The sequence below is a fragment of the Equus caballus genome, chromosome 2 (genome assembly GCF_041296265.1).
Source record: "Equus caballus isolate H_3958 breed thoroughbred chromosome 2, TB-T2T, whole genome shotgun sequence".
Classification (NCBI taxonomy): Eukaryota; Metazoa; Chordata; class Mammalia; order Perissodactyla; family Equidae; genus Equus; species Equus caballus.
Genome location: NC_091685.1, coordinates 24546118 through 24564118, shown reverse-complemented (window position 1 = coordinate 24564118; position 18001 = coordinate 24546118). Strand labels below are relative to the sequence as shown.

Sequence of the window (18001 nt, the reverse complement as noted above, 5' to 3'; positions counted from 1 at the left end):
TCCTGCCAGAGGCTCTCCCTGCCTTCCTGGGTGAGAGAGCAGGACTCCACCTCTGACTGGCACTGCTCCCAGCCCTGCCTTAGTTGCCTGGCAACAGCTCTGCGTCTCTAGCTGAGGACATAGTATGGCGAGTGGGAGTTCAGCGGCCAAGAGAGTAGTAGTGTACCGGAATGGGGACTCTTTCTCCCCAGGCCGCCGGCTGGTGGTGACCCAACGCCGCTTCCCCACCCTGGATGCCTTCCTCTGTGAGGTGACATCAGTTGTGCAGGCCCCACTGGCTGTGCGTGCCCTCTATACACCCTGTCATGGCCACCCCGTCACCGACCTGGCAGACCTGCAGAACGGAGGGCAGTATGTGGCTGCTGGCTTCGAACGATTCCGCAAGCTCCAGTGAGTGGGCTGGGGCTGGTCACAACTGAGGGAGGGAGGGGAGAGCAATAGCAATGGCACATGTTTAAACTTACTCTGTTCATATGAGCACTTTATACATTACCTCATGGGATACAGCAACCGTATGGAAGGGGTGGTTTCACCCTCATTCTTTAGAAGGGAAAATCAAGACATTAAGTAACCATGTAACAGTACCCAAGTAACAAAGATAGAGCCACTATTGAAGTCTGATGCTGGTGTTGATGTCCATCATAGCCAGGACCAGGCTGTGGGAAGGAGGCAGATTTGACCCTTTTTCCAAAGGCTCTTCTTGATTGGATCCCCTACCACCGCCACCATATACTACTTCCCCCCATCACTTCCTCCCTGCTGTGTTTAGGCGTCCCATGCTCTCCGTTAGGCTGGGTCATCCCCTTTTCAGGGTGGGGCTGTGCCTTCCGAGATGGTAGAAGAAGAATTTGAGTACCTGAGCTTCCAGCTCAGATCTGGCCTCCAGGTCCTACTCTGCTCTCAGCTGAGGTTGCTTACCGTAACAAGGTGCAAGGGGTTGGGAGCGAGATAGACTTAGAATCTGGGCTCTGCCACTTCTCTGTGTTACTTTAAGTGAATCACTTAACTTTCAGTCTCACACAAAATTAGATAAAACCACCTACCTCATGAATGAGAAAATTCCTGGGATACAGCAGGATGCTTAATGAACTAGTGTCTCGACCTTTAATCTTATGGTTTGTATCTGAGACTACAGTCTGGATGTTCAGCCTGACCCAGTGCCCTAAGGTAGGTTCAAGTGCCAGCATCTGGTTCTGGACTGAGATGACTGAGACTATTGCAATGGGAAGGGATACTTGGTGAGCTGGGCTGCTGCCCCACACTCTGGCAGCTACCGGGCTGTTGAGGCCCCAGGTTCCCCAAGATGACTTATGACCTATCTGTCCTTTCAGCTATTTACCCCCTGGAGGGAAGGATCCAGGTGGGAAGAGCAGCAGACTACCAGTGAGTCCTGGGGCCTGGGGGAGGCCAGCCCCCAGCCCTGTCTTCCCACCCGTCCTGGGATTGCCCCCAATTTGATCTGGGAAGTCAGGGGCCCTGGGAACAGCATGGTCTGCCAGTTCTATGGGGGCATTCACACCCATCCTAGAGCCAGCTGCTATCCTTCCTGGGTTGCAGGATTTCAAGACACTATCCCTTGCTCCTTTTCCAGCCTTTTGCTTTATCTCCAGGCTTTGGTCCCCAAAGGAAAGAGGAAGCTGTAAAACACACATGGGGGCAGGGGGTGGTTAGAATGTCACTTACAGGAGGGAGAAGCACCCTTCGGTGAAAGGTATGACCAGTCTCATCCCTCTTGCCCCCTCTCCTGCCCCAGTCTGGTTCCTCTGCCTCACCCCACCTACCTTGGGCTAACCCACCCTTAACCAAAGGCCTCAACTCTCTCCTGATTTGGGGCCCTGACTTGGGTTTCAGGGTCCTCCCGTGACTCATCACTCCTGTGATGGGGCCCTTGGACGCCGGCTACCTGCAGGTTCTCCCTGCTGTATCCAGTGAGTGTGGGGATCAGGGAGAAGGGGATAGATTTTCGTTTCAGTGAGACCCAGAAAACATGGGTGGGTTGGTTCCAGGAGCCTCTGGTCACTGGTGGGAATATAAAAAGTCCAACATGCTTGATGGGTAAAAATGGACCAACGCACTGGTTCTTGGACCATCTTCTGGCCCTGTGCCACCCTTCTTCCTCTCACACGTAGGGAGTCCTGGGGACCTATCTCCTTACCAGGCTGTTCTTTGTCCCAGTGTGTTCAGGAATGGGGACCTGTTAAGTCCCCCATTTAGCCTGAAGCTGTCCCGGGCTGCCAGCAAGGACTGGGAAACGGTGTTGAAGCTCCTGGCCGAGAAGGTCAAGTTGCAGAGCGGTGCTGTGTGCAGGTGAGTATGGGGACTGGGGAGGCCCACAAGTCCCCAAAGGGAGCCTCCTCCTGGTCTCAGCTCTCCCAGAGGATGAAAAGGCAAAAGGAAAGCAAGTTTCTCCGAATGAGACTTTCTTCTATGCCACAGGGAGAGACCCCGCCAGCCCAGCCCCCAGAGCCTAGGTGACTCGTCTAGTGCCCAGAGGGTCAGCGGCCACAGGGTACCTTGGAAGAGCGGTACCCACCCCCTCACAGTCTGCCGAATATGAAGAGGCAATCTTGTCCACCGGCCCTTATCTGCTCACCTCTCTCTCCCAGACTTTACACCCTGGAGGGGCTCCCACTGTCAGCGGGGGAGGCTCTGGTGAGTGGCCATTACTATGTGGCTGTCGGAGAGGATGAGTTCAAGGCCCTCCCCTATCTGGAGCTGCTGGTGCCCAGCCCCTCACTGCCCAGGGGCTGCTGGTATGTATGTGTGAGGTGGAGGGGTAGTGGGTTAGAGCAGAGGAAGCCACCCAGACTCCATGTCCTTCTCTGCCCACTACAAGCCTTTCTTTTTTCGTTGCAGGCATCCCCCAGACCCGAAGTCTAGGGCCCACAAGCAGCAGGTAGGTGATGCAGGGGGCCGTGGGCGGTGGGAAGGAAGGGGAATGACGGGCTGACTCCTCCTCCGGCTCAGGCTCTGACCTTACCTCACTGCATCCTCTCAATACTCTTATGAAACAGAGATTATTATTCCTGTTTTCTAGAGGAGAGATGAAGTACAAAGGAGTGAAGTAATTTGTTCAGGGTGACACAGTTATTGAGTGGCAGGGGCCAGAACAGAGCCTCGTTTGAAAGCCAGCTCATCCAGGCTCTAGGAAGATCTTCAGGACTCTGAGTTGGTGGACCTAATGCCTTCTTGGCAGGTTGGATGCTGGGAGAGAGAACTGGCATATTTGGCATAGCGGAGTCCAGCGGAGCTTATCAGTACCCCATTTTATCACAGGCCTGAGCCCTCCCAAGAGATGAGCCAGTGAGCATCAGGTGGGGGTTTGGGGGACACGGCCTGGTTTCAGTGGGCATCCTGAGTGCCAGGCACCAGCTGCTTGTCCCTGGATAAGGCAGCCTGATGGGACAAGGGAGCAGGGAGGGAGGATGCAGGCTATGAAGATGGATGGCATCTTCTCTACCAAGCTCCCACAGGCACCAGGGGCGGTTCAAGCCTGGACTACTGGAGGAGAGAAGGTAAGAACAGCCAGTACTCGGGGCCGGCCTGGTGGTGCAGCAGTTAAGTTTTCACCTTCTGCTTTGGCGGCCTGGGGTTCGCTGGTTTGGATCCCGAGTGCCGACATGGCACCACATGGCAAGCCATGCTGTGGTAGGTGTCCCACATATAAAGCAGAGGAAGATGGGCACGGATGTTAGCTCAGGGTCAGTCTTCCTCAGCAAAAAGAGGAGGATTGGTAGCAGTTAGCTCAGGGCTAATCTTCCTCAAAAAAAATAAAAAATAAAAAAGAACCGTCAGCACTCATGGCCCAAGCCCGGTGTCCTCTCTACAGGCCCATGGTCACAGGGCACAGGCAACCCAGCCCTCTCCAAAGGAACCAAGCCAAATTGAGCCATCTGCTTTCCATGCCAGACCCCAGCAGGCCATTCAGCCAAGCAGTATACTCGCCACTCTCTCATTTCCATCAGGTGAGGAGACCCTGGGACTCAGGTCCTTCTCAGCCACCCTCTGACAGGCACACAGAATGGTCCCTGCTGTTTGGGGGAGGTCCCTGGGGACAGAATGCCCCAGTACAGAGCTGGCCTGACCTCAGCACAACCGTCTCCTACTCCTTCATGTGTATACCCAGCCCCTTGCTCCTCACAAGGACTTGGCTTTTGGAAAGAAGCACATGGCAACTCAAAGCAACAAAACTTCAGGGGTGGGATCTGGAAGGGATGGGATGGGGCCAAAGGCCTGCCTCTGAACTACCCTGCCCTCCTCCGAGGTAAGGGGAATGCGGAGCAAGGGCAGGGCAGGGGAGGGGACTGGTAAGAAGGTCAGAGGAAAGAATGCTGAGGGCTCCTCAGCCAGGGCATCAGCCGATGTTGCCCCCCTCATCAGGAGTCAAGGGAGTGTACAGGGCTTCCCACCCAAGGAAGGAGACGGCAGGGGCCCAGGAAGTAGCAGATGATGAAGACACCTGGACAGAGGAACCCTTGGATCAGGTGGGCTGGGGCTGGAAGCAGTGTGTTGGGACAGGAAGAGTTCTGAGCTGGAAACTGGTGGCCCTGGGTCCCAGGAGCAGTTCCTCCTCCTTGTGACTATGAGCAGATCGGAGCCCGTCTCAGCTGCCCAGCTCCTGACATCTCAGAACCCAACTTCCTACCTTGTTAAATGAGAGGGCAGACTCTAATTTCTCAAGTCTCTTCCTTCCCTGGGGGTGGAAAACTGCTGCTGAGGCTGGAGGCTGGCCATGGGATGCTAATGGCTCCATTCTGTACGGCCTTCGCCTCCTCCAGAGGGCAGCACAGATAGTGGAAGAGGACCTGTCCCTGGAAAACCTGCCTGGGGCTGGGGCAGCTATCTCAGCCTCAGCCCCTGCTCCGCCATCTTGAGAGCCAGCAGCTCAGCCAGGAACTAGGGACACCACTCTGCAGCCACCTTTTATCCTCAGCCTCCAGCAGCCTGTTCTCCAGGAACCAGCACCTCCCCTGGGCTCACAGGGTACAGTGCAGTCCCCTCAGCCCCTCCCACTCTTCTGCTCCTAAATCCACAGCCTAGTCTTCCTTTCTTCTGAGCAGAGCAGCCCTAGCCACCAAGGCCATTTCCTTATGGGGTTCTCTGGCCAGAGAAAGGAGTAACCAACTGAACAACAGGGAGAGACCACAAACTTGGGAGTGGGTCTGTGACAATAAAAGAATACTTAGTAACCTCTGTCTGTTTACCACAGATTTATTACAGGCTACTATTAGCTAGTCATCGCGCCACATGCTGGAGTTAGGCAGTGTTGGGACTCAGAGGAGTGTGAGAGGGGCGGGCAGTTGAGGCTTTCCACCCACCGCACGGGTGGGACGGGCAAGGCTGACAGCCGGCTCTCTCCCTTACATCTGCCATTCTAGTGCGCCTTCTTCCCCGCAGTTCTCCCTTCAGCCAGCATGCTCTCTGAGCCCTGGAGGCCTCCTGTTTGCATTTCTGGCTCAAAGAATGAAGCTGGCCCTCTTCACCCAGCAGGGATTCTGCAGTCCATCAACCCTGCTGCTGTGATAGTCCAGATCAGGCCATAGTAACAGTGGCTGGGCTAGGGCCTTAGTGGCCTGACATGACAGCAGGAAGAGAGCTGCTGAGGCAGAAAGGTTGCTGAGGGTAAGTGTGAAGTCTCTTGTGCTAAATCCTAGACATTGAACAGCACTTGAAAGTTCCAAAATCCTCTCACTCTTGTTCTCTTATTGTGATCCACGAGGTAGCTGTTATTCCCGTAAGAGACGAGGAAGCTGAGGCTCAGGGGGAAGTGCTAGGTCCATCTGCTCACTGCCTGCACCTCATGGCCCAGGGGCTTCCTGGAGACAGCAGAGCTGGAGGGCGGTATCGGCCCACTCAAAGGGTAGATGGGTGCCTCTGGGTCTTGCTCACCGAGCTTGTGATGCAGAGTGTGATTCCTGCCACGGTGAGCACAATGCCTGCGAATGCTCCTGGGAGGATGGGCAGAAATGAGGGGCTCTGAGCCCAGCCGTGTCAGGAGGAGCTGGTGCAGGGCTGAGGGAAGGGCTCGGATTGGGTCTGTCCCCAGACGGCCCCAGGGAAGGGAACTCTGATGGCCCCAAGGAAGCAGGAGAGCTGCAGAGGAAAGGGGCAGGATGGGGGAAGGTCCTCTCCTCCCCCGCCCTTGGGAGATGGCTTTGGGAAAGGACTAAAGGAGGGGTGGCAAGGCCCAAGTAGCTGCTTTCCGCACTTGCAGTGGCCTGACTTACGTTTACCACCAATATCTTCTCCAAGGACCTTGCCAACAATCAGTGTGAAGACGATGGCCAGAGAGTTACTGATGGGCACAGCTAGGGTCAGATCTGAGTGATCAGAGTGAAAAGAATCTCTGAGATGCAAAAATGCCTTTCTAAGCACAAAACACTTTCATTTCATTATCAAGGCAGCCTTTTATTTATTTTATTGATTTTTTTTGGTGAGGAAAATTGGCCCTGAGCTAACATCTGTTGCTACTCTTCGTCTTTTTGCTTGAGGAAGATTGTCACTGAGCTAACGTCTGTGCCAGTCTTCCTCTATTTTGTATGTGGGATGCTGCCACAGCATGGCTTGATGAGTGATGTGTAGTTCCACACCTGGGATCTGAACCCCCACAAACCCTGGGCCACCGAAGTAGAGTACATGAACTTAACCACTATGCCACCAGGCCGGCCCCAAGGCAACCTTTAAAAAAATATCTCAGGACTCCATTTCCCAGAAGAGGTGACAGCAAAGCTCAGCTTTCAAACCAGGTCTCCTGACTCCAAATTCCATGCTCCCTCAGAAGTACAGCATGAAGACCTGAACTACAAAGGCTGGAACCACCCTGGTTTTCTGTAAGGATGAGGTCTTTGCACTCAAAGAGAGCTCCTGTTGGGGCCGGCCAGTGGTGCAGTAATTAAGTTCACACATTCTGCTTCAGCGGCCCGGGGTTCGCCAGTTCGGATCCCAGCTGCAGACATGGCACCGCTTGGCATGCCATGCTGTGGCAGGCGTCCCACATATAAAGTAGAGGGAGATGGGCACGGATGTTAGCTCAGGGCTAATCTTCCTCAAAAAAAAAAAAAGAGAGTTCCTGAGATCTCAAGGACATCCAGACAGGCAGGCACCCAAAGCCCAAAGGATGCAGCAGGATGACTGCAGTAATACCACGCACAGCTCCTGTTTATTAAGCTCATTTTATGTGCTGGGTGCTTTGTGTACATATCTCATTTAATCTTCATAACAACACTGCAAGAAGAGCACTAGCATCATTTTGCATAGATAAAGAAAACAAAGGCTCAAAGAAGTCACATAAATTAAGGCAAATTGAAGATTTAAACCAAGGCCTGCCTGACTCCCAAGGCTGTGCCCTTACTGAACTAAATGGATATGGACAAACCAAAAGAGCAGGTGGGGGGCCGGCCTGGTGGCGCAGTGGTTAAGTGCAAATGTTCTACTTCGGCAGCCCAGGGTTCGCTGGTTCAGATCCCAGGTGTGGACATGGCACTGCTTGGCAAGCCATGCTGTGGTAGGCATCCCACATATAAAGTAGAGGAAGATGGGCACGGATGTTAGCTAAGGGCCAGTCCTCCTCAGCAAAAAGAGGAGGATTGGCAGTAGTTAGCTCAGGGCTGATCTTCCTCCAAAAAAAAAAAAAAAAGGAGCAGGGGAAGTGCATTTTGTTTCTGTTTCAGCTCAGGCTTGGGCCTTACGGAGTGAAAAGACAAGAAAAAAATGTCAGAAGTAGGCGGCTGGGTACCTGTGCAGGACAGGCCCCACAGGGCCGGGCCTTATGTAGAGGTCACCAGAGCCTAGGAGTGATTAACTCGCAATAAGCAGACTTGAAAAAGACTAATAGAGCTAAGAACTCTGTGAACTTAAAATGTATTACATTTAATTTTTGTACACTTAAAATTTAAGAAGGTAGATCTCATGTTAAGTGTTCTTATCATACACATACCGAAAAAACAAAAACAAAAAAACTAATGGATACATCAGGAGCTGAGTTACTTGTTTACAAGACTCCTAACTGCCAGGCACACCAGGATGCTCCTGTTCGCTCCTCAACACATTTTTTCCCAGCACTCCGAGGCCTCACCTGCCTCACAGAACTGTCTTGCTCCTCCTCCCCTGCGAGGCTCCCCCATGGCTGGCATTACCCATCCAAGAAGCTGACACAACTCCTACCTACTCAGAGCTGCTTTGTTAAGCTTGCGCACTTTCTGTTGAATGCTGTGGCTGCTAACCACTGGTTTACAACAGCAGATGGGGGAGGGAAGCAGCATGGGGCAATGGAAGAGCAAGAGCCTTGGAGACGCAGAGCTGGGTTTCCCTATATAGTCTCGGCTAGGTCATTCAAACACTCCGAGCCTGCTCCCCAAAGGTAAAACAGCCAGAGCAAGATAACAGCATCTCCTTCCAACAGGGTTGTTGCGAGATGAAAAACGATAATGCATGTATTAGTCTCTGGCTAAAGTAGATGCTTAATAAATAGTGACCACTGTTCTGATTATTAGAATGGGTGGATGGTAAAAGACAGAGGCAAAGTAGGTGATGAGATAACAGGATCCTAAAATTGCCACTGGCTCAAAACTTGGTAAATGGCTAACTGCAGTCAGCTGGCCAGAGGGTTCAGCATTCTCGGGCAGCAGGGAGAGCCCAAGGCTTTCAAACTTTCTTTTAAATGAAGTCTCACGAGAAGCCCAAAATATAAAAGAGATGAAAGTGGAGTGACTCTAGTTGAAGCTGAGGTGGTAGGTCTGGAGGCTGGCCTAGCCCCTTGCCCTTCCATGGCCTCTGAGGGGCTCCCCAGAGCTATTTGGAGCCCAAACTCTCTTCAAGTCCCCGGGGGGTGTGGATGAGACTCCAGGGGCGGTGAAGCCACCACAGGGGGACTTCTCACAGCAAAGTTCAAGAGCATAATCTTTAAGTAAGATGAGTTCAAACCCTTCTGCACTGACATGCTGTGGGACTTAGAGACGAAATAAACTGCCCATAGTTTTGTAAGTTCATCTCCTACATGGAGATAATCATGTCTGCTTCACAGGGTCATGTTGAGAATTCAATACAACGTGTAAAACTAGTACAGTATCTGATGTAGTAGAGGGCAGTCAACAAACAATGGGGGAAAGGAAATTTATATTTATTGGGCTCCTATAGTGTGCACCAGCTACTCTGCTAGATGCTTCTCATACACTGAATTTAATCCTCTCAATGCTGGGAGGCCAATTGTATAAAACCAAATAAGGTTCAAATAAGGGACATGCTCAAGGTCAAGCAGGTACCACGCAGTGGAAGCAAAAGCGTCAAAGCCAGCCCTCGACACAGCAAGGTGAACCTTCCTTCTGCTGCTGCTGCTGCCCACGACTGTCAGGCTTCAAACCAACCCTCGTGCCTGACAGCGTACTCATAGCCAGCCCACTGTGCCCCTACTGCTCAGAGAAGAGGGCACAGAGCGAACCAGGGACAGTGGGCTCGCCCTCACTCCTGGGAATGAGGTGTTTCAGGCTCCCTCCCCAAAGTGACTCTTCCAGGTGGCCTCCACCACCAAGCATAGCAGTTCTAAGCCAGAGACCCACCTGTTGAGGCCAAGGTGAGGTAGTAGAGAAGGGAACCACACTGGTTGAGGAAAAAGGGCATCAGGTACTGGAAACAGACGAAATCTGCAGTCAGTGTGATTGCTTGACTGAGCAGCACTGTCTGAGCTTCTAGATATGCCTTTCCTTGGAGGGCGGGGTAGCTACAAGGGCCCAGGGAGCGCTAAGCCTTCTGAAAAGGACCCTCCCAGGGCAGAGGGAAAGTTACTGACTGAACTCCATGCCTTTGTCCTGAACGCCCTCTCCCTCAGCCCTCCTAGTTCCCATACCGCCCATCCTGCAAGTCCCTGAGTGCCAACTGTCACTCCCTCCAAGAAGCTTTTCCCAAGTCCCCTAGCTCCAGCCTCCCTCCTCTGAACTATCTGCACCTCTCCATAGCCCTTAGCCCTGAGAGGTGGTTGTGTCTGTGTCTTGTCTTTCCCACTAGCACAGACTGGCAGCACTGGGATCAGAGGGAGTTCTCCATATCCTCCCTTAACCTCCCTCCCCAGGGCCAATTTGAGCCCCACACCCTCCTTCTGGAAAGGTCTATTGGGGGGATGACAATAATAAAGTATTAATAATAGCAGCCATAGATTGAGAACTAATTATGTACTAGGCCCTGTAACTCACTTCACTTAGCCCTCACAACTGCCCTATAAAATGGTTATCATTTTACAGATGATGAAACTGACTTGTCCATGAGCTTCTAGCGAGTAAATGGTGGGGTGCAGATTCTGACCCAGACTTGTTTGACTCAAGTGACCCAATTCTTAGCGGCTCCCTCGAGAGAAGGGCCTTTCACAGACGCACCTCAGTATTCAAGAAGAGGGTCTTCATCTCCTGCAGCAACTGCCGGGCCCAGGTCCGCTCGTGGACCTGCTGCAGGCCGGAGGAGGCCCGCTTCAGCAGCGGCTGGGTGCCACCCCACAGAGCGGCCACCAGCACCAAGGCCAGCACCTGCCCTGGATGGAGATGCGAGTGACCCCTCTCCACCCCCAAATGGCCACCCGCCGGGCCCAGCCCTCATCCGGCCGCCCATCCCGGCTGGCCCTCTCCCGGCCTCCCATCCCCAGCTAGCTGCCCCCGCCTCCCTCCTTCGCTCTCTGACTCCCCGGGTGCGACTGGCGGGTAGGACAGACCCCGGAGGGCCAGGGAGATGAATCCAGAAGCCCGGGGTTAGGGGCTGTAGCAAGGGCCGGGGATAGGTGGGGGTGGAAGTGGAGCCGGAAACGAACTCCAGGAGGGGCTCGGGAAGGCCACAGAGGGGCGGGAAGCCACGGAGGGGCGGGGCGTCTTACCCACCGAGAGACGCCGCCATGGCAACGCCTCTCCCTTCCACTTCCGGGAACGAAGGGGCGGAGACCCAGAATCCGGAAGCCGCCCCAAAGCTTCTTCCGGTTCTACTCACGTTGCCGCTCTCCTCGCGTCACCGCTGGGATGGTAAGTTCCACTGACTTGGGGGTGTTGCCCTAGGGGTCCGGGTCTGGGCAGGGGCCGACTTTGGGCGCTGACTCTCCCCTCCTGTCCCCACAGAAGCCGATCTTGCTGCAGGGCCATGAGCGGTCCATTACGCAGATTAAGTACAACCGCGAGGGAGACCTCCTCTTCACGGTGGCCAAGGACCCTGTGAGCGTCGGCCGGAGGGCGGGCTGGCGGGATCACGCGGAGGGCCCCGGGAGGGGGCGAGTTCATCCTGGCAGGGCGATGGGTGGACAAGCCAGTTTTGCCGCGAGAGGGGAACCAAAGAGCGCCCCATTCTGAGAAGTGACCATGCTGGGGGTAGGTGGGCCAGAGCATTCTACCAGGAAAGGTGAGAAAGAACTCAGTTGTTGATAGAAGAAGGGAGTAGCCGAGGAGAAGAAAACTGAGACCATTGTGGAATGAGGACGGGGACTAGGTCAGCTCGTTCAGGGAACCAGGAGGAGACCATTCCTGGGAAGAACAAAAGTATTCTACCAGGAGAGGGGAACAAACCACCTCTAGAAGGGGGAAGCTGATCCTTGGGTGGCAAGGGACACAGAGGACTTAAGAAAGGTGTCCTTGGTCTCATTTCAGCCAGTCCCTCTGGGCCCCATCCTGCCATTCACTGAGTGTAAACAGCCTCTCACAGTACTGCCTTTTGAGGCACCTTCATATGGATGACGTTAACTCTAATGGTAAAAGTGGGCACTCTGGGGCCAAATACCTGATTTGAATCCTGACCCCTGCATCCACTAGCAATGCAACTTTGAGCGTGTCCTTTAACTTTTCTAAACTTAAACTTTCCCTTTTTGTAAAATATGGGTACTGATAGTACCTCCCTCATGGGATTGTCTTTAGGATTAAATGAGATCATTCGAGTAAGGAGCTTAGCACAGTACCTGGTGCATATGAGTGCCTAATTAATGTTAGTCACTTATATTTCAAATTCCTTAATCCTTTTATTGGAGCCTCACAGCTACCCTTTGAAAGTGGCATTATTGTCACGGCCATTTTGCAGAAGACTGTAAAAGGGGAAGACTGAAGTTCAGAGGGGGAAAGCACTGTATTTCAGATGATACAGTGAGACAGTGGCAGAGCAAGGACTGGAATCCAGGCTTCCCTACAACCACCTGCTCCCACTTGGACAGGACACCAAGACTACTGTTTTTCTGGACTGGCACTCAACTTGACCTTTTATTCTTCCGAGGGTTTAAGAGTCTGGGAGAGGGCTGGGACAGTGGCAGATGGAGACATTTTTGCAAGCCTCCTGACTCCCCTGCTGCTTACCTGCAGGAAGGAGAAGAATCCAGGAGTTGGTCTTTTTACCAGCAACCTGCTGTTTCCCAAGAGATGAGCAGGAAAGAGCAGAATCTGGCCTAGCTAGAGGCTGCTGAGGGTTCCTGGGGCGAAATAGGAGGCCCTTGCTCTGCCTGGGATGTGTCCCATCCTGTCACATTGTCATTGACTCCTCCAGATTGTCAACGTATGGTACTCCGTGAATGGTGAGAGGCTGGGCACCTACATGGGCCATACTGGAGCTGTGTGGTGTGTGGACGCTGACTGTATCCTTGTGTTTGCTCTGAGTCTATGCTCCCAGGGTCTGCCAGCAATGGAAAGGCTGCTGAATTGGAGGTTGGGAGTTTGGGGTGCTATTGTGGGTCTAGAGAATGAAACCTCCTACTCCCTTTGTTCAGTGGTTGGGGGAACATTCAGGACAAGTTCCAGTTCTGGATGAGGAGGTTAGAAGCCTCTGACATAAGAGAGAGGAAGAAAAGCTCTTTGGGGCTGAGCAGAGCAGTTATTCAGTTGGCCTGACAGGTGGATAAGGCTTCAGGAGAACTTAGTCATGTTTCTTAACACCGTCTTCAGGGGACACCAAGCATGTCCTCACTGGCTCGGCTGACAACAGCTGTCGTCTCTGGGACTGTGAAACAGGTAAGCCTGGGTTAGTCACTTTTTCAGCACACAGTGAGGACTTAGAGTGTGCTAAGTGAACAGGTTCTGGGGAAATAGAGATAAGGTCAGAGATGGTTCCTAGCTAGGGAACAAGAGACAGATGAGAAAATAAGGAAGACAGTTGAGAAAAGAGGCACTACAAGTGAGATATGAGCCATGGGAGAGGAAGCATAGAGCACAGTGGAAGGCCAGAGACAAGTAACTGACTGCCTGGCAGGGGATGGAAGCAGCCCGGAAAGGTTTCCCAAGGTAAATGTCATATGAGCTGGGGATTAAAGGATGAGAAAGAGGTCATCACTTTGGCACATACAGGAATGAAAGCATGGCAAGTGTCATGTCCAGGTCATCTGATCTGGCAGGAGTTCCTGCTTCTTGAGGGATGAAATAGCTCGTCAGTGGAGAAGACGAGGCAGGCTAGGGCCAGAACAGGCCTTGAGTGCCAAACTCAGGAGCTTGGCTTTGTTCTGTAGGAGTTGGCATGGTGTGGAGATCCCTGAGCAGGGAAGAGTGGTGGTCTGTGTTTAGTTTTAGCAAGCTCAGGTAGCAGTGGGGAGCATTGAAAGAACTGAGACTAAAGACGGGGGAGCCTATCAAGCTGCTCTGTTTAGTAAATATTTACTGAGCACCCAATTCCATGCCAGGTCTATGCTGGGCACTGGGGACACAGGGAAATTAGAGCAGACCTTTGCTGTGGGGGAGCGTATTCTGAGGGGGAAACAGATATATTGCAGCCCACTGTGAGCAGTGCCGCATGAGCAGGAGGTCTGAGGAGGGCCTGGGAGACTCGAGCCAAAGCCTAGCAGTGAGGAAGAGGAGGTGGTGGGTTGGAGTCACTAGAGCCTGAGAAACAGTGAGATGTGACAATAGGCAGGGGTAGTGTCCTCCCTGTGATGGCAATGGGCAGGCAGTAGCCCAGACTCTACCTGCCCCCAGGGAAGCAGCTGGCCCTGCTCAAGACCAATTCAGCTGTCCGGACCTGTGGTTTTGACTTTGGGGGCAACATCATCATGTTCTCCACGGACAAGCAGATGGGCTACCAGTGCTTTGTGAGCTTCTTTGACCTGCGGGATCCGAGCCAGATCGGTGAGGGCTGAGGCCAGGGCTGGGGTTGAATTGAAGGGTACCACTCCGGAGCCCAGGGCCTGACAGCTGCTGCCCCACACAGACAACAACGAGCCCTACATGAAGATCCCCTGCAACGACTCCAAGATCACCAGTGCTGTTTGGGGACCCCTAGGGGAGTGTATCATCGCGGGCCACGAGGGCGGAGAGCTCAACCAGTATAGTGCCAAGGTAAGGGGCTTGGTGGGGCCTGAGCCCACCAGAATGATTCCCTTCGAGAAGCAGGATGGCACAGTGGTTAAGAGCAAGGGCTGGATTCAAATACAGATTTCACCACTTCCTAGCTGTGTAATCTTGGGCAAGTTACATAACTTCCCTGAGCCCGTTTTCTATAAAATGTTTCAAGGATCTAATGACATCAGGTATTTGAAAAACTTGTCACAGAGTACTCAGGATATGTTAATAATGATCACAATTAAGCATTTTCCTGCCCCCACTGAGTACCTGGCACTGTGCTGGGCTCTGACGACAAAGTAGTGAATCAGATGTGGGCTCTGCCCCGGGGGAGACAGACTCACGAATGGCTAGCACATGAGTCAGATTGAGACCACCGTAGAGGTCTCAACCAGGTGCAGAAAGTGCCCTTTGTCACAGAGGAGCTGGCATGTACAGTAGGCCGTGAAGAGTAAATGGAGCTTCAAGCAGGAAGAGAAAGACATTTCACAGGCAAAAGGAGCAGCACATGCAAAGGCACTCAGTTAAGAGTATATGGATTCTTCAGGAAAGAGTCTAGTATTGGAATGCAGTGTTGGGGAAGGTGGACAGGGACTAGATTTTTTTGAGTGTCAGGAGGTAAGGAGTTGTGATTTTCCTTTAGACAGTAGAGAATCTTTAAATGTTTATTGATGATCAGATTTTCTCTTGAGAAAGCTTTTGCAAGCTATAATTTAGAAAATGGACCTGAACTAGGCAAGTAGCCATGGGGATGGTGGAGTACCTCACAGAGTCGAGAGATATCTAGGGGTGACTGATGAGATGGAGGGGTAAGGAAGGGGTCAAGTCCAGGCTGTCTCAGATTTCTGAGCTGGGTGCCTGGGTTTCTAGGGAAAGCTGGAATGGAACACCATAAAGGTTAGCCAGTCACACAGCAAGCACTGACCGTGGTTCACTAGTCACCATGCCTACCTACAGGAAGGGAACAGGAACCACGGTCAAAGGTATAAATAATGCTTGATGCCAGCAAATAATGGAGCTGATCTGTGCCTCCCAGGCAGGCCTGACTGCAAAGCTGGTACTTGTTTCCCAAAATGTAGAAGCCAGATACATCCCTACCATGTGTCCACATTGATGGAGGAGACAAAAATACGTCCTTCTCTCAGAATAGGTAAAAACAATTAAGGAAAGGAAATGAAAGTTTTCTGAGGGTCGACTATATGTGAGGCACAGCGCTCAAGGCCTTTTAGTCGTCTAACAACTGTTTACAGAGCATAGGCCAGATGGCTGTCACAACAAAGTCAAATAAGACACCGTCTCAGTACCCTTAGCGTGAGCCTGGGCCGTGGGCTGTTAGTAATCTTGTTTTCTAGATAAACTGAAGCACAGAGAAGTACTTTTAAGGGCAGACTCTAAAACTCTGCTCTCTGTGCTGCACAGTCTAGCAGGTTGTTTAGTGGGAAGGGAAATCAGGAGACGAAATGGCCCTTTGAGGAGACCTGAGAAAAGACAGACACGCAGCCGTCCTCGTGGACTGTGACCAAGACCCTGGGAGGGAAGGGGGACGGGCTCGGGCACTCGGCCTCCTACTAGTCGTGTGGTCCCCAGAAGTCACCCCACCTCTCTGAACCTTAGTTTTTTCCTGTTAAAATTTCCATTCAAATACCCACTACATGGGATTGTTGTGAGGGTTAAATGAAGTAAGTTGTTTGAGTGCTTGGCAAATAGTAGCCATTCAATAAATATTCATTGAAAGAAGGAATAAATGGAAACTGCTAACCCCTTATAATATGATGACGAATTAGTAGGTGAATAGATTTATCATGATAAACATGTGTTTTCCTAGGTGGACTAGCAGTGTTTATGAAACTTGTACGCATGGGCCAGGTTAGGATGTAGGCTTGGGTTTGGGAGAGGGAGAAGATGTTGATTCAGGGGATGCTTGGGCTTGCGCGGTCCCAACCCAGACCTCCCCTCCCCGTGCTGGGACAAGAAGCAGGAGAGAAGCCTGGCTAAGCAATGAGGCTCATGGGGTTCGGGCTGGTCAGAGCCTCCCTCTTGTTCCGTCCCCAGTCTGGAGAGGTATTGGTGAACGTTAAGGAGCACTCCCGGCAGATCAATGACATCCAGTTATCCAGGGACATGACCATGTTTGTCACTGCCTCCAAGGACAACACAGCCAAGGTGAGCCCAAACAAGGGTTCTGGCGGAGCTGCTCCCACCCCCCGCATGGCTCTCATCTTCCTTGACTTCCCCCACCAAGGCTCCTTTTACAGCTTTTTCCCCTGCCTTCTCTCTCCAGCTCTTTGACTCTACAACCCTTGAACACCAGAAGACCTTCCGGACAGAACGTCCTGTCAACTCAGCTGCCCTCTCTCCCAACTATGACCATGTAAGGGAAGCCCACCTGGGCTTCCTGCTGAAGCCTCCGAATGCTTTCAGGATCGAGATGTTTGTCTAGCAATTAACATACAAACTCGGGGATGGGAATGGTGTCGGGCAGAGAGGAGATTCCCAGAACAGTGACAAGGCTGGATGATTGGGAAGTCCCAAGGGACAGGGCAAGAGGTAGCTGAAGTATCTGTCCCCTGCCCTCAGTAGCCTCCCAGTCTGGGATGGGAGATTTTAAAAGCTTATGGGGTTGGGGGGAAAAACAGAAAATGGACTTCTGTGTCCTTTGGGCCTGTCTAGAGTTTCTTCTTCCCTTCAGGTGGTGCTGGGTGGTGGCCAGGAAGCCATGGATGTAACCACAACCTCCACCAGGATTGGCAAGTTTGAGGCCAGGTAAAGGAAGAGGGAGCTCTCTTAAACCCAGACCTCATGGGGTGTCTTCATAAAGGACACAAACCACATAACTGAGGAGACTTCTCTTATTTCATTGGCAGCCAGCTTTGTGGCCCTCCTGTGACAAGGGTGCAATATGGCAGTTAAGAGCATGAACCCTCAGGCTCACTCTGAGGCCCTAGACACATCACTGTATTTCTCTGTGCCCAGTCATCCTTGACCGTGTGATGGGGACAGTAAAAATATACTTACCTCATAGGATTGTACAGATTAAATAAATGAGTTCATTTTCGTCAAGCTCTTAGAGCACTGTCCAGCACATAGTAAGGAGGTGTTAGCTAGTAAGGAGGTCAAGCAGACATTTGGGTCCAATCTTCCCCTAACTTCATCTTATTTTGTTCACCTTCATTTCTCCCTACCCCAGTTTCCCCACTTTACAGTTTGCATTTGGGAAGTGGTAGGAGGAGTGTTTTGGAAGGACATGGGGAGTGAATTAACTGTCCCTTCTCACCACTCTCTCTCCTCCAGGTTCTTCCACTTGGCCTTTGAAGAAGAGTTTGGAAGAGTCAAGGGCCACTTCGGGCCTATAAACAGTGTTGCCTTCCATCCTGATGGCAAGAGGTAGGGCCCCAGGGAAGGGAGCTAGGCTCGGCCCAGGTCCAGTCTCCGCCCCTCTCCCATGCCCTGCCCCACAGGCCTGCCTCCCCCAGAGCAGGTGTCTGACTGGTCCCTGGCTCTCTCTTTCCAGCTACAGCAGTGGCGGAGAAGATGGTTATGTCCGCATCCACTACTTCGACCCACAGTACTTTGAATTTGAGTTTGAGGCTTAAGAAGCTGGATCTCCATCTGGGCCCGGGCTCCCGGAAGGTTTTGGACTATGAGAAGTAAATCAGTTTGGGAATAAATTGTTACTGGTCAGATGTTTTATGGGGTCTGTTTCATCATTTTCCCTTCTCAGTGACACCCCAGCG

General features: G+C 52.3%; 3 protein-coding genes across 8 annotated transcripts; 2 read left to right on the top strand and 1 right to left on the bottom strand.

Moving 5' to 3' along the window:
• Positions 1-14: 14 nt before the first annotated feature.
• On the top strand, positions 15-5189 carry DCDC2B (doublecortin domain containing 2B). Of its 5 annotated transcripts, none has more exons than XR_011436474.1 (10): positions 15-390; positions 1332-1383; positions 1852-1928; positions 2176-2307; positions 2607-2753; positions 2857-2896; positions 3465-3515; positions 3830-3965; positions 4127-4484; positions 4779-5189. XR_011436474.1 is itself a non-coding variant. In XM_014737310.3 (10 exons), the coding sequence occupies exons 1-10, from the start codon at positions 125-127 to the stop codon at positions 4872-4874; spliced, it is 1101 nt and encodes a 366-aa protein (XP_014592796.2). In that variant the 5' UTR covers positions 22-124; the 3' UTR covers positions 4875-5189. The 5 variants fall into 5 exon arrangements, 3 of the variants coding, with proteins under 3 accessions (XP_023490186.2, XP_014592796.2, XP_001917349.2); XM_014737310.3 differs by having other exon boundaries at positions 22-390; positions 4381-4484; XR_011436475.1 differs by lacking the exon at positions 3465-3515 and having other exon boundaries at positions 17-390.
• Positions 5190-5193: 4 nt separating this feature from the next.
• On the bottom strand, positions 5194-10976 carry TMEM234 (transmembrane protein 234). The gene is made up of 5 exons (XM_001499962.5): positions 10857-10976; positions 10365-10516; positions 9555-9621; positions 6228-6320; positions 5194-5948 (listed from the first exon to the last, which is right to left on the bottom strand). The coding sequence occupies exons 1-5, from the start codon at positions 10870-10872 to the stop codon at positions 5854-5856; spliced, it is 423 nt and encodes a 140-aa protein (XP_001500012.1). The 5' UTR covers positions 10873-10976; the 3' UTR covers positions 5194-5853.
• Positions 10401-17950, top strand: EIF3I (eukaryotic translation initiation factor 3 subunit I). 2 transcript variants are annotated; one of them, XM_001503817.7, is made up of 11 exons: positions 10401-10994; positions 11088-11180; positions 12490-12577; positions 12885-12950; positions 13905-14054; positions 14137-14264; positions 16320-16430; positions 16549-16638; positions 16957-17030; positions 17559-17651; positions 17779-17950. In XM_001503817.7, exons 1-11 carry the CDS (start codon positions 10992-10994, stop codon positions 17858-17860), a joined length of 978 nt encoding a protein of 325 aa, XP_001503867.5. In that variant the 5' UTR covers positions 10401-10991; the 3' UTR covers positions 17861-17950. The 2 variants fall into 2 exon arrangements, with proteins under 2 accessions (XP_001503867.5, XP_014592797.1); XM_014737311.3 differs by lacking the exons at positions 10401-10994; positions 11088-11180 and adding an exon at positions 11181-11364.
• Positions 17951-18001: the final 51 nt, after the last annotated feature.